Raw genomic sequence first — 14443 nt, forward strand, 5'->3', positions numbered from 1 at the left:
GACTGCCCATTTTGCGCTACCGCCAGTGCCAAATTTATACCCCCAAATTGCTTATTGTTTGGACCCTGGGAAAAACAACTTCCATTTAGCATATTAACCACCTTACATCAGACGCTGGATTCACAACCCAACATGGATCTGTCCCGAGAAACTAAGGGGACGATTTTGCCAGCCCTGGGGAGGCGGGTATGGAGGCGAGACTGCCGGGAAAATGGCAGAATCTGAGGGTGGGTACTCATCCCGCCTCCGTGCCATCTTCCCAGGAGGCGGGTACCCGACCTGCGCTGGGAGCCGCCTCCTCGAGGCGGGAAGGGGATTAGTGCCAATTAACAGGCAGTTTTTTTGATAATCCTTATTTTGCCACCTAAAGTGTGGGCTTCCCGACGGCTCCGAACCTTGCCAGGGTCAGCGAGGCGAGCCGTGGGTCTGCGATGGTCGGACAGGCCGAGCTGTCCGGTGTGCAGGTGCGTGATGGGTGCATGTGTGCAGAGGTAAGTGTGTGAGGCGAGTGTAAAGTGTCTTAATAAGTTTTACTTACCTTTGCTTCTTCCTCCAGGCTTCATCCCTTCAAGTCCCGGGAGTCCCTCATCTCACCGGCAGAGAAAGCAGAATGGCCGCTGCATTCTCAAATGCATCAACCTTCTGCTTGCTGCTCAGGACAGATCTCTAACTGAGCCTGTGTTCCAGGACTCAACTTAGAAGACAGACTGTCAGTGTTTGACCGCTTGACAGAGCTGTCAAACGATGACAATTCATCTGTCAAGAGCTCGGCAGATGAAACGTCACTTGCTGACGTCACCAGTAACCGGCTTTCCCTTAATTGCCTGCTAAGCCCGACAAGCAGCAGTCCCGCCTTCATTGGCCAAATCACCCCCGAAAAGCAAGCTTTAACTCAAAACACATTTAGAAAACTCCTATCTAGACTCTTTCCATGGAAAAGTGGGCAAAGAATCTGGTAATATGACAGGAGATTATTTCCCCTGCCCCTTCTCTTCCCCACCCTTACCCCCATATGAATCGCTTTACTATTTATTAATTCTACCACACATTGAATGGAGACATTGAGATTAGGCTTTTATACCAGATCAGTTACAATCATTTTTCAAAAGAATAAATTAATGTAACTTTAAAGTTCAAAACTATTCTCACAAATTACCCAAAGCTCAAGTATTTGTAATATAAACTACAGTGGGAAATAAACTGTACATATCCTGTTACTGATTCTTCCTTAGTATATCCATCATAGACAATATTTAATTACATTGGATACCAAAGTCAGGTACAACTACAAAATTTAAACTAAATTTAAAAAATAAAATGCTGGAAATACACAGCAGGTCAGTCAGCATGCTTCCCATGATTTTCCAGCCACTCTTGTTGTTATGAGATCCTGCCAGCAAGTTAAAGATAATATTAGATCAAAGGAAGAGGCTTATAATGTTGCCAAAAAGAGTAGTAAGCCTGAGGATTGGGAAGATTTTAGAATTCAGCAAAGGAATTGATAAAAAAAAGGGAAAATAGAATACGAGAGTAAACTAGCGAGAGACATAAAAACAGACTAAAAGCTTCTATAGGTATGTAAAAAAGAAAAGATTAGCTCAAGTAAATGTGGGTCCCTTACAGGCTGAAACAGGAGAAATTCTAATGGGGAATAAGGAAATGGCAGAGAAATTAAATAAATACTTTGTGTCTGTCTTCACGGAAGAAGACACAAAAAACCTCCAAGGGTCTAGCGAGAATGATGAACTAAAAGAAATTAGTGTTAGTAAAAAAACAGTATGTGGTAAACCACTGTTGTTAGTATTGTTGCTCACCACTGTTGTTCAGTTAGTACTGTTGTTCACTCTTGCATATTGTTGTACTTGTCTGTGCATGCCTCAGCTGACTCCGCCCCTGGCTCCACCCTCATGGCTGGGTATAAAGGTGGCTGCTCGGCAGCCCCCGGCCCTTTTGGATACCAGGCAACCACAAGAGGCATGCTCTGTTCTTTGGTAATAAAAGCCTGTTTATTACTTTCTCAACTTCCAGTCTTTTGTAGCAATTGATAGTGCATCACAGTACTGGAGAAATTAGTGAGACTGAAAGCCAATAAATCCCCTGGACCTGATGGCCTACATCCTCGGGTTTTGAAAGAGATGGCTATAGAGATAGTGGATGCACTGGTTGTCATTTTCCAAAATTCCATAGATTCTAGAACGGTTCCCACAGATTGGAAGGTAGCAAATGTAACCACACTATTTAAATAAAGAGGGAAGAGAGAAAACGGGGAACTACAGACTAGTTAGCCTGACCTCAGTAGTAGGGAAAATGCTAGAATCTATTATTAAGGACATGGCAACAAGGCACTTAGAAAATAATAACAGGATTGAGCAAAGTCAACACGGATTTATGAAAGGGATATCATGTTTGACAAATCTGTTAGTTTTTTTTGAGGTTGTAACTAGCAGAATAGATAAGGGGGAACCAGTGGATATGGTGTATTTGGATTTTCAGAAGGCATTCAATAAGGTGCCACACAAGAGGTTATTAAACAAAATTAGTACTCATGTGATTGGGGATAATATACTAGCATGGATTGAGGATTGCTTAACAGACAGAAAACAGAGAGTAGGAATAAATGGAAATTTTTCAGGTTCGCAGGCTGTAACTAGTGGGGTACCGCAAGGATCAGTGCTTGGGCCTCAGCTATTCACAATCTACATCAATGATTTGGATGAGGGGACCAAATGTAATCTATCCAAGTTTGCTGATGATACAAAGCTAGGTGGGAATGTAAGTTGTGAGGAGGATGCAAAAAGGCTTCAAGGGGATATAGACAGGCTAAGTGAGTGGGCAAGAACATGGCAAATGGAATATAATGTGGAGAAATGTGAAGTTATCCACTTGGGTAGGAAAAATAGAAAAGCAGAGTACTTTTTAAATGTTGAGAGATTGGGAAATGTTTGTGTTCAGAGGGACCTGGGTGTCCTTGTACACAAATCACTGAAAGTTAACATGCAGGTACAGCAAGCAATTAGGAAAGCAAATGGTATGTTGGCCTTTATTACAAGAGGATTTCAGTATAAGAGTAAAAGATGTCTTACTGCAATTATATAGGGCCCTGGTGAGACCACACCTGGAGTATTGTGTACAGTTTTGGTCTCCTTACCTAAGGAAGGATATACTTGCCATCGAGGGAGTGCAATGAAGGTTCACCAGACTGGTTCCTGGGATGGGGGGATTGTCCTATGAGGAGAGATTGAGTAGACTAGGCCTATATTCTCTAGAGTTTAGAAGAATGAGAGGGTATCTCATTGAAACATACAACATTCTTAAAGGGTAGCTGCAGGGAGGATGTTTCCTCTGGCTGGGGAGTCTAGAACCAGGGGTCACAGTCTCAGAATAAGGGGTCAGCCATTTAGGACTGAGATGAGGAGAAATTTCTTCACTCAGAGGGTCGTGAATCTTTGGAATTCTCTACCCCCAGAGGGCTGTGGAGGCTCAGTCATTGAGTATATTCAAGACTGAGATCGATAGATTTTTGGATATTAAGGGAATCATGGGATATGGGGATAGTGCAGGAAAGTGGAGTTGAGGTAGATCATCAGCCATGATCTTACTGAATGGTGGAGCAGGCTCGAGGGGCCAAATGGCCTACTCCTGCTCCTATTTCTTATGTTCCAATTCAGTACAGTCCAGTAGAGTGTGTCCACTGATAGGAGAGGCTAAATACCAATTTGGCATTGCTGCTGTTTCAGAATTAAATCTAGTCTTGAACAGGACAGCACACATAGACAGGATGTACCCATTCGGGGGGAGGGTGGCCAAAATTTGGATAGGATTAGTTATCGAGTGTCAACTCCTAGTAGTAATGCGCACTCTATCTACACAAGCTTAGCATCTCAAAAGCCAAAAACCATATAATTTAAAAACTCAAACCCAATGATTACAATTTAAAATTGGACATGAATTTATTCTGAAGAATCTTGAATATAAAACATGGTAGATCATGAAGCATGGATTGCAAACTCTTAAAGCATATGGAATGGGGAAAAACAATAATGCAAGGTTCTTCAAATTCAGCTCTAGCAATTCATGAGGGGAGGGGGCAAAAGGGAGAGAGAGGGAAAGATATTTTTCCCATTCATAAGGCAGGTTGGAACTGTCCATGTAGAGACATTAATTGCCTGACTAACTTTATTTTGGTTTCAGAATACCACTTCTTGATGTGCAAGTGAAAAGCGAAGCCTATGCAGGCAAAAGTTATGAATTCTTGAGGTCTACTAATCAGAATCAGAAATAATTATGCAGAGATGTAATGTTGTATGAGGACTCCCTCAGGACTGCACTGTAGTGTCAGACTATATGGGGAGGATCACAGCGAGGATCCCATTTTTTTCCCGTTTTTGGCAAGGCTAACAGCAGATTTGTGGAGAATCGGATCTATTGGGATGTTTAAAACCAGCATCCTTGAGGCAATAAAAGATAATTTGACATTCCAACAGTCATTACTGCTGCAACAGTCCTAGTCATTTAAACTCAGCAGAGGTTATTACTTCATAAAAATCCAGCAATTTGTGGTGAAGAAGATATGTGCTGTCCTATTAATTTAACCCCATTAACACAAGCTTTAACTTAAAAGTACATTTTAAAATAACTGATAAAGATCCTTCCTGTGGAGAAATGAACAAAAAAAATCCATAAACGAGAGCGTCAGGTAGTTTTAGAACCCAATGAACTGCCTGTATATTTTCCAAACAAGATTTGACACCACATTGGATTTACACTCCATGCTCTGTTAAACTTCATGGGAATCTCACTGCACTTGACTCCAGAGTCAGGTTGGGCTCTGATTCCAGATTTATACAGTCAGTTTAGTATCGATAAGAAGCGGAAATTAGTTTGCACCAATGCTAAACTAATAGTGCATAAAGGTTTAAAACAAATATTGAAGAAGTAATTAAAAATACAATTCCACGTCAATAACATAGCCTTGATTTTATTGCAATAAAGATTGCATTTTAAGGAAATGGAATAGGATTAATAATATTCTGTTATAATTTCCATTAATTGAACTATTGAAAGAAAATCACTTTGGGAAATCATGCAGGTCTGTGGAATTTGAGAGGTGTGGATTCACTAGAAGCGAGTAAGTTGCTTAACTCAGACTGTGAATACAGAAGTGGATTCGTGGAAGGGAGACCCAACAAAGGGAGCTAACTTTATGCTGATTAACTCGTTAAAAAACATTTGTTTCAGACAGAGTTGAAAAGGATACAGATAAGGTTGCAGAGAAATGATCAAATATTCTGTAGAAAATGACAGTTCCTAACTTGCTGGGGATAGATGAGATGAGTCATCTGTGGAATGCAACTAGTCAGCACTAAATATTCAGTTGTAGCCTGATTGCTTGTTTAGAATCATAGAATGATACTGCACAGAAGGAGGCCATTCGGCCCATCGTGCCTGTGCCAGCTCTTTGGTAAAGCTATTCAATTAGTCCCACTCCCCATAACCCTGTAAAGCATTTCCCTTCCAAGTATTTATCCAATTCCCATTTGAAAATTATTATAGAATCTGCTTCCACCACTGCTTCAGGCAGTGCACTGCACATCATAACTCACTGCGTAATTTTTTTCCCCCTCAGGTCATCTCTGGTTCTTTTGCCAATTACCTTAAATCTGTGTCCTCTGCTTACCGACCAATCTGCCACTGGAATCAGTTTCTCCTTATTTACTCTATCAAATCTCCTCTTAACCTTCTCAGCTCTAAAGGAGAACAACCCCAGCTTCTCCAGTCACTCCACAGAACTGATGTCCCCCATCCCTGGTACCATTCTTGCAAATCTATTCTGCACCCTCTGAAGCCTTGATATCTTTCCTTAAATATGGTGCCCAGAATTGAACACAATGCTCCAGCTAAGGCCGAACCACTGTTTTATACTCTATGCTTTTGTACTCTATTCCTCCATTAATAAGACCAAGGATCCCGTATGCTTTTTTAACAGCCTTCTCAACTTGTCCTGTCACCGTCAAATATTTATATACATTCATCCCAGGCCTGTCTATTCCGGCACCTACTTTAAAATTGTACCCTTTAGTTTATATTGTCTCTCCTCGTTCTTCCTACCAAAATGTATCACTTCACAGTTCTCTACATTAAATTTAATCTGCCATGTGTCTGCCCATTTCACCAGTCGCTCGACACCCTCCTGAATTCTGTTACTCATTGTTTACTATGCGAGTTTTGTGTCAACTGCAAACTTTGAAATTATGCCTTGTAAACCCAAATCCAGGTTATTAATATACATCACAAAGAACAGTGGTCCTAATACTGACTCCTGGAGGATGCCACTGTATACTTCCCTCCAGTCTGAAAAACAACTGTTCACCACTACCCTCTACTTTCTGTCCCTTAGCCAGTTCTGTATCCACGCTGTCGCTGTCACTGTCCCTTTAATCCCATGGGCTTTAATTTTGCTAACAAGTCTATAATGTGGTACTTTGTCAAACCCCTTTTGAAAGTCCATATACACAACATCAACCACACTACCCTCATTAACCCTCTCCGTTACTTCAAAGAATTCAATAAAGTTGGTCAAACACGATTGGCCTTTAACAAATCCAGGCTGACTTTCTTTTATTAGCCCAATGCCAATTAATTTTGTCCCGGATTATTGTCTCAAAGTTTCCCCACCATCGTCGGTAGGCTAACTGGCCTGTAGTTACCGGGCTTATCCCTTGCCCCTTCTTTTAACAGAGGTGTAACATTTGCAATCCTCCAGTCCTCTGGCACCACCCCCATATCGAAAGAGGATTGGAAAATTGTGGCCACAGCCCCTGCAATTTCCACCCTTGCGTCCCTCAGTAACCAAGGATGCATCCCATCCAGACCGGGTGACTGTTATATTTTGAGGATTGCCAACTTTTTAATTACTCAAGAACACCATTCAATAAGATCATGGCTGAACTTCTACATCAACTCCACTTTCCCACCCTATCCCCATATTCCCCGATTCCCTTAGTGCCTAAAAATCAATCAATCTCAGTCTTGAATATACTCATCAACTGAGCACCCACAGCGCTCTGGGGGTAGAGAATTCCAAAGATTCACAACCCTGTGTGTGAAGAAATTGCTCCTAAATGGCCAACGCCTTATCTTGAGACTATAACCCCTAGTTCTAGACTGTCCAGCCAGGGGAAACAACTTCTCAGCATCTAGCTTGTCAAGTCCTCTAAGAAATGTATACTTTTCAATTTATATGAATGAGATCACCTCTCATTCTTTTAAACACCAGAGAGTACAGGCCCATTCTACTCAATCTCTCCTTATAGGACAGCCCGCTCATCCCAGGAATCAATCTCCTCTATCAATTTTGATCCTAGCCAATATCACTACTACCTCATCCTTTACTGCTACACTGGCAGCAAACTCTTCTCTAGTGAAGACAGGTGCAAAGTACTCATTTAGTACCTCAAAAGGGGTCTGCCTACACAAGAATATCTCCTTTCTGGTCCCTAATCGGCCCCACCCTTCCTGTAACTACCCTTTATTATTTATATGTTTATAAAGACTTTTGGGTTCCCTTTTACAATAGCCACTACTCAATCCCCTTGCCCTTCTTATTCCCTTTTTTAGATCTCCTCTGTACTTTCTATATTCAGCTTGTTTCTCTACTGTATTATGAACCTTACATGTCATAAGCCTCCTTTTTTCTGTCACATTGTAATCTCTATCTTTAATCATCCAGGGAGCTCTAGCTTTGGATGCCCTTCCTTTCCTCCTCATGGAAATGTATCTATTTTGTATCTGAACCATCTACTGTTTGGCCTACCAATTTTTGATTTGAACCCACCTGGGCCAGAGCCCTTTTCAACTCACTGAAGTTAGCACTCCACCAGTTAAGTGTTCTTACACTTGAATGTTCCTTGTCCTTTTCCATAACTATCCCAAGCCTGATATGATCACCGTTTCCCAAATGCTCCCCCACTGAAACATGCTCCACTTCATTCCCCAGAACTAGATTCACCACTGCTCCCTTCCTCATTGGATTTTTGTTGGAAATTTCACAGGGCTTTACTTTTTCATATTCTGATGGTTCAAATCAGATTTTCAGTATGTTTCCGTTTATCTCTACCTTACTGGAGATTTTATTCATGGTAAATTATCCCGCAAAAGTAAAATTATTGGGTAGATCTTTGCTAAAGAACTGGTTTTGATGAGCCAGGTGGCCTTTTGTGCTTTCACATTTAATTGTTATGCAAACACCCCCGCCCCCCACACTACTCCATATCATGCAGGTCTTGAGTGTTGCCAAATATCGTTGGAGTTTCAGTGCATATACAAGCAAAGTTACAACACTCCCACACAACCTCAAGCTGCAAAGTCCTCAAAACTAGCAACAAAAAAACGCAAATAGAAATTATATAAAAAATTTATGTTTTATAAACAGATATCAGGAAGTGAATAGTTGACAAACAAAATTATGTAAGTCATCATCATCACTACAATTTATTTTCCATGTCTGAACATACATTTTATATATTATATACACATACGATCACGTGCAACTAGTTCTTATTAATTAAGCAGTCTGTAAGTGAACAGCACACCATGCAACCGAGCAATAACTCACCTGCTGCCCTGGTGTATCTGAGGTGAGGGAGGTTGCTGCTGCATTATCTTCCCGCCGCTCCTGCCTCTGTGCCTTGCCCTGATCTATAGGGCGGAAGAACTTGCTGATCACAGCCTGGTTCCCAACAGTCTTCTTCCCGCGGCCTTTCGTCTTGGACATTGCAAATATCCACCAGGCCAGCTCCGCGTGCGTTAGTCCCTTAACTTGTAGTTCAGCAGCGACAGCTGGTCACTCCCCGAGCTGCTGCAGCGGCGGCGCGAAAACACGTCACAGACTCCGAGCCCGAGCCGGCCCACGTGCTGCTGTTGTATTTCTCTTAAAGCTGCACCCTCCTCACAATGATATTACAGTACATTGCAACAATTAATACCTCTACTCAAGAACAATGTATAAAACAGAGCCTACTGACTGTGAAATGTATCATTTATCGTTAGCATCCGTTTTATATCATAGTAATAAAACGTATTAATTAAAGGGGCATCTTGTTCATAAAAATACAAAATCTTACCTTGTTTCTTCACAAAGATACAGCAGAATGACACCATTGCATCGGTATTAGGATGTGACTGAGGCTGAGGGAGACTCCGAGCAGATTGAAGAGCTGGCATGACCATTGCCAGATGTAACTTAATGTGACAAATGCAAAGTTATGAGATTGGGAAAGGATAATAAACAGTGGCAATATAATCTAAATGGTACTATTCTACAGGATGCAACACATGAAAGGGATTTGGTGGATAGATTGCTGAAGCCATCAACACAATGTGTGGCAGCAGTAAAGAGAGCAAATAGGATCTTGGGTTATATTGGAGCACAAATCTCAGGAGGAGTTTGAAGTAGTGTGTACAATTCTGGTCACCATATTAGGGAAAAGATATACAGGCATTAGAGAAGGTGCAGTATAGGACAACTAAATTTATAGCTGGGATTAGGCACCTAGGTTATGAGGGGAGGCTATAAAATTTGGGAATGTTTACACTGGAGAACATATTAACTTGCATTTATATAGCACCTTTAACATAGAAAACATCCCAAGGTGCTTCACAGAAGTGTAATTGGACAAAAATGGACAAAAGAAGGAGAGCTTGGTCAAAGACATGGATTTTAAGGAGAGTCTTAATGGATGAGAGGAAGGTGGAGAGGCAAAGAGGTTTAGGGAAGGAATTCCAGAGCGTAGAATTAGCTGACAGAAGGCAGGCCATCAATGGTGGGATGAAGGAGAATTCACAAGAGACCAGAATGGAAGGAACAGGGAGTTGGGGGGCAGGAGGTGTAAGGCTACAGCAGGTACAGAAATAAGGAGGGACAAGGTCATGAAGGGATTTAAACACAAATGAGAATTTTGAATTTGAGGTGCAGAGGACCAGGAGCCAATGTAGGTAAGAAAGGACTGGTGATAGCTGAGCAAAGCTTGGTGTGCCATGAGATTCGGGCAACAGAGCTTTGGATGTACTGAAGGTTAGGGAGCATGGAGGATGGGAAGACAGCCAGGAAAGCATTGGAATAGTCAAGTCTGGACATGACAAAGGCATTGATGTGGGTTTATGCAGCAGATAGGCTGAATATGGGGCAAAGGCAGAAAACGTCACAGAGGTGGGAGTAGGCGGCAGTCTTGGTGATGGAGAAGATATGGGGTTGGAAGTTCAGCTTAGGGTTGAATAAATGCCAATGTTGCAAACAATCTAGTTCATCCTGAGACAGTGGCCCTGGAGGGGAATGGAATTGGTGGTAAGGATACGGAGTTGGTCACGGAGGGCCGGAGATGATTGGTCTTCCCAATGTTTAAGTGGTGGAAATTGCAGCTTTGGACCAGCCATAAAGAATCATAGACTGATACAGCTCAGAAGGTGGCCATTCGACCCATCATGGCTGTGTCAGGTCTTTGAAAGAGCTATCCAATTAGTCCCACTCCCCTGCTCTTTCCCCATAGCCCAGCAAATGTTTCCAATTCTAGAATTTATCCAATTCCCTTTCACCACCCTTTTGGGTAATGCATTCCAGATCATAACTTGCTGTACCTGCAATGACCCAACCTCCTCCCCCCCCCCCCCCACCCAACAACTCTCTGATCCTTCCATTCAGGCACCTTGTGCATTCCCCCGTCACGCCCGCCACCCGCCCCCCCCGCCCCACACCACCACCATTGGTGGCGTACCTTCAGTCGGCTAGTCAGCTAGTTCTTGCCTCTGGTTCTTTTGCTAACCCCAGTTTCTCTAGTCTCTCCACGTAACTGAAGTCTTTCAACACTGGTACTATTCTAGTAAACCTCCTCTTCACCCTCTCTAAGCCTTGACATCCTTCCCAAAGTGTGGTGCCCTGAATTGGCCACAAAACTCCAGCTGGGGCCTAACTAGTGTTTTATAAAGTTTAGCATAATGTCCTTGCTTTTGTACTCTATGACTCTATTTATAAAGACCAAGATCCAGTCGGCTTTTTCAACAGCCTTCTCAACTTGTCCTGCCACCATTGATAGTTTGTTAATGTACTGCAATGATCTTTTCTGGTCCTGCACATTCCTATGTTTATATGTGATCTTTGATACACGTTATGCAGATCCATGTGCAGTGCTACCCAGACTGAGGCAAAAGCCTAAATACTGGTATGTGCTTTGCCACCTGAGCAGCGTAACTGAAGTGATATTATTCACTGTGCTTCATTCAAAGTGATAGTTTAGGTATAACGAGGACACAGACAGCATTATCAAACATTGGCCTAATGCTGAAAGTGTATCAAGTCAATCTTCCAAGTTGCCCAGTTTTCTCTAGGTCTGTGAAAGCTTCTGTGGGGGAAATACTGTTACTAAAAAGTCCAGAAAGTCAAAAAATCTTTATTTTAGTGGTCAAAAGGTTATAGGTTCAAGTCCCACTCCAGAGACTTGAGTGTGTAATCTAACTTGACACTTCAGTGCAGTACTGAGGGAGTCTTTAAGATGAGATGTTTAAACCGAGGTCCTGTCTGCCTTTTCAGGTGGGCGTAAAGATCCTATGGCACTAATCGAAAAAGAGCTGCGGAGTTTCCTCAGTATCCTGACCAAAATTTATACCTTAACCAACGTCACTAAAACAGATTACCTGATAATAATAATGCCTAGAATTATGGACAGCTCTTAACTTGCAGCCACTTTGCAAAGTTTTGCAATTTTTGTCTTATGTTCACTACTGCCTTTATTGATAGTGTGTTGACGAGCGAGTAAAGCAATAAAGCAGCTCAGCTACAGATTAAAAGCCTGTTGAATTTAACAAACTGACAAAACATTGTAAAATATATCAGTGTGGAGTTCAAAAACAGCTAATTTGAATTATTAAAAGATTGATGCTAATGCCTTTTATTTCATGGGACGACGTCTTCATCTGCCAAATAAATGAGAGAAATGACGAAACCAGTAAAATTCTCACACAATTAATGTACATTGGCGTTCATTTTAAGGCTCACAATAATAATGTAAATAGGAGCAGGAATGGGCCAGTGGTCCCAAGTGTGAAGAACGCCAATTGTAGCAGTTTGAGGCAGCATGTTTCCCATTGGGCGCTGCTGTGTGACGTCATTTTGGCGCGCTGTTTTGGCGCGCTTCAGAGAAAATTGTTTCATTTTGTGTTTCGACTGCTGTCTGCTCCCCGGTCACAAACCATAAAGATGCCTCGTTTGGTTAACTGCATTGTCGCTGTTTGCCCGAACATGGGATTGGCAAAGATGGTAACTTCCCCTGGCATCCGATTAGATTAAGGCAAGTAATGCAGGAGTGTTTCACTAACTGAGGCAGGGGAGTCCTGAGCCTGGCCCGGGCACAATGAGCGACCCGGGTTAATCCGCCACTTCCAAGTGGAGTTTCCAGCCGCAACTTTCCGTGTCCCACCCGACAGTCGCGTTAGTGACTTTCCCGGGCTCCGAGAGAGGTTCCGCTTGTACTTTAAAAGGGATCCCCTGCATCGAACTTAGTGCTGTGCATACATAACCTACTAGCTGAAGTGCCCGGCGGTGCCGAGGGTCTTTTGAGGGCATGTTGTTGTTGGAAGAGAGAGAGAGAGCGCGACTGGGGGGGGAAGAGAGAGAGAGCGCGACTGGGGGGGGAGAGAGAGAGCGCGACTGGGGGGGGGAAGAGAGAGAGCGCGAGTGGGGGGGGAAGAGAGAGAGCGCGAGTGGGGGGGAAGAGAGAGAGCGCGAAGTGGGGGGGAAGAGAGAGAGAGAGCGCGAGTGGGGGGGAAGAGAGAGAGAGCGCGAGTGGGGGGGAAGAGAGAGAGCGCGAGTGGGGGGGAAGAGAGAGCGCGAGTGGGGGGAAGAGAGAGCGCGAGTGGGGGGAAGAGAGAGAGCGCGAGTGGGGGGGGGGGAGAGAGAGAGCGCGAGTGGGGGGGGGAGAGAGAGAGCGCGAGTGGGGGGGGGGAGAGAGAGCGCGAGTGGGGGGGGGGAGAGAGAGCGCGAGTGGGGGGGGGGGAGAGAGAGCGCGAGTGGGGGGGGGGGGAGAGAGAGCGCGATGGGGGGGGGGGGGAGAGAGAGCGCGAGTGGGGGGGGGGGGGGAGAGAGAGCGCGAGTGGGGGGGGAGAGAGAGCGCGAGTGGGGGGGGGGGGAGAGAGAGCGCGAGTGGGGGGGGGGGAGAGAGAGCGCGAGTGGGGGGGGGGAGAGAGAGCGCGAGTGGGGGGGGGGGGAGAGAGAGCGCGAGTGGGGGGGGGGGGGAGAGAGAGCGCGGAGTGGGGGGGGGGGAGAGAGAGCGCGAGTGGGGGGGGGGGAGAGAGAGCGCGAGTGGGGGGGGGGAGAGAGAGGCGAGTGGGGGGGGGGGGAGAGGGGGGGGGGGGGGAGAGTGGGGGGGGGGGGAGAGAGTGGGGGGGGGGGAGAGAGTGGGGGGGGGGGAGAGAGTGGGGGGGGGGGGAGAGAGTGGGGGGGGGGGGAGAGAGTGGGGGGGGGGGGGAGAGAGTGGGGGGGGGGAGAGAGTGGGGGGGGGGGGAGAGAGTGGGGGGGGGAAGGAGAGAGCGCGACTGGGGGGGGGGGGGAGAGAGAGAGCGCGACTGGGGGGGGAGAGAGAGAGCGCGACTGGGGGGGGGGAGAGAGAGAGCGACTGGGGGGGGGGAGGAGAGAGAGAGCGACTGGGGGGGGGGGAGGAGAGAGCGCGACTGGGGGGGGGGGAGAGAGAGAGAGCGCGACTGGGGGGGGGGGGGAGAGAGAGAGAGCGCGACTGGGGGGGGGGGAGAGAGAGAGAGCGCGACGGGGGGGGAGGAGAGAGAGAGCGCGACTGGGGGGGGGAGAGAGAGAGAGCGCGACTGGGGGGGAGGGAGAGGAGAGAGAGAGCGCGACTGGGGGGGGGGAGAGAGAGAGCGCGACGGGGGGGGAGAGAGACGAGAGCGCGACTGGGGGGGGAGATGAGAGAGCGCGACTGGGGGGGGGGAGAGAGAGAGCGACTGGGGGGGGGGAGAGAAGAGAGCGGCGACTGGGGGGGGGGGAGAGAGAGAGAGAGCGCGACTGGGGGGGGGGAGAGAGAGAGCGCGACTGGGGGGGGGAGAGAGGAGCGCGACTGGAGGGGGGAGGAGAGAGAGCGCGACTGGGGGGGGGGAGAGAGAGCGCGACTGGGGGGGGAGAGAGAGAGCGCGACTGGGGGGGGGAGAGAGAGCGCGACTGGGGGGGAGAGAGAGAGAGCGCGACTGGGGGGGGGAGAGAGAGAGCGCGACTGGGGGGGGAGGAGAGAGGAGAGAGCGCGACTGGGGGGGGAGAGAGAGAGCGCGACTGGGGGGGGGGAGAGAGAGAGAGCGCGACTGGGGGGGGGGAGAGAGAGAGAGCGACTGGGGGGGGAGAGGAGAGAGAGCGCGACGGGGGGGGGGAGAGAGAGAGAGCGCGAACGGGGGG

The 14443-nt window shown here is 46.3% G+C and overlaps 2 protein-coding genes across 2 annotated transcripts in view; one reads left to right on the top strand and one right to left on the bottom strand.

Moving 5' to 3' along the window:
• msh3 (mutS homolog 3 (E. coli)) overlaps positions 1–8890 on the bottom strand; it is a 459900-nt gene extending 451010 nt beyond the window's left edge. The window contains exon 1 of the mRNA XM_085989589.1: positions 8615–8890. Coding sequence (XP_085845715.1) covers positions 8615–8773 — 159 coding nt within the window. The 5' untranslated portion in view covers positions 8774–8890. The remainder of the gene's footprint in view (positions 1–8614) is intronic.
• Positions 8891–12167: 3277 nt separating this feature from the next.
• dhfr (dihydrofolate reductase) overlaps positions 12168–14443 on the top strand; it is a 53616-nt gene continuing 51340 nt past the window's right edge. Inside the window, exon 1 of the mRNA XM_085989577.1 lies at positions 12168–12338. The gene's annotated coding sequence lies outside the window, so the exon portion shown is untranslated. The remainder of the gene's footprint in view (positions 12339–14443) is intronic.

Source organism: Somniosus microcephalus, chromosome 1 (assembly GCF_052327205.1).
Source record: "Somniosus microcephalus isolate GS21.2 chromosome 1, FLI_Smic_1.0, whole genome shotgun sequence".
In the NCBI taxonomy this organism is placed as follows: domain Eukaryota; kingdom Metazoa; phylum Chordata; class Chondrichthyes; order Squaliformes; family Somniosidae; genus Somniosus; species Somniosus microcephalus.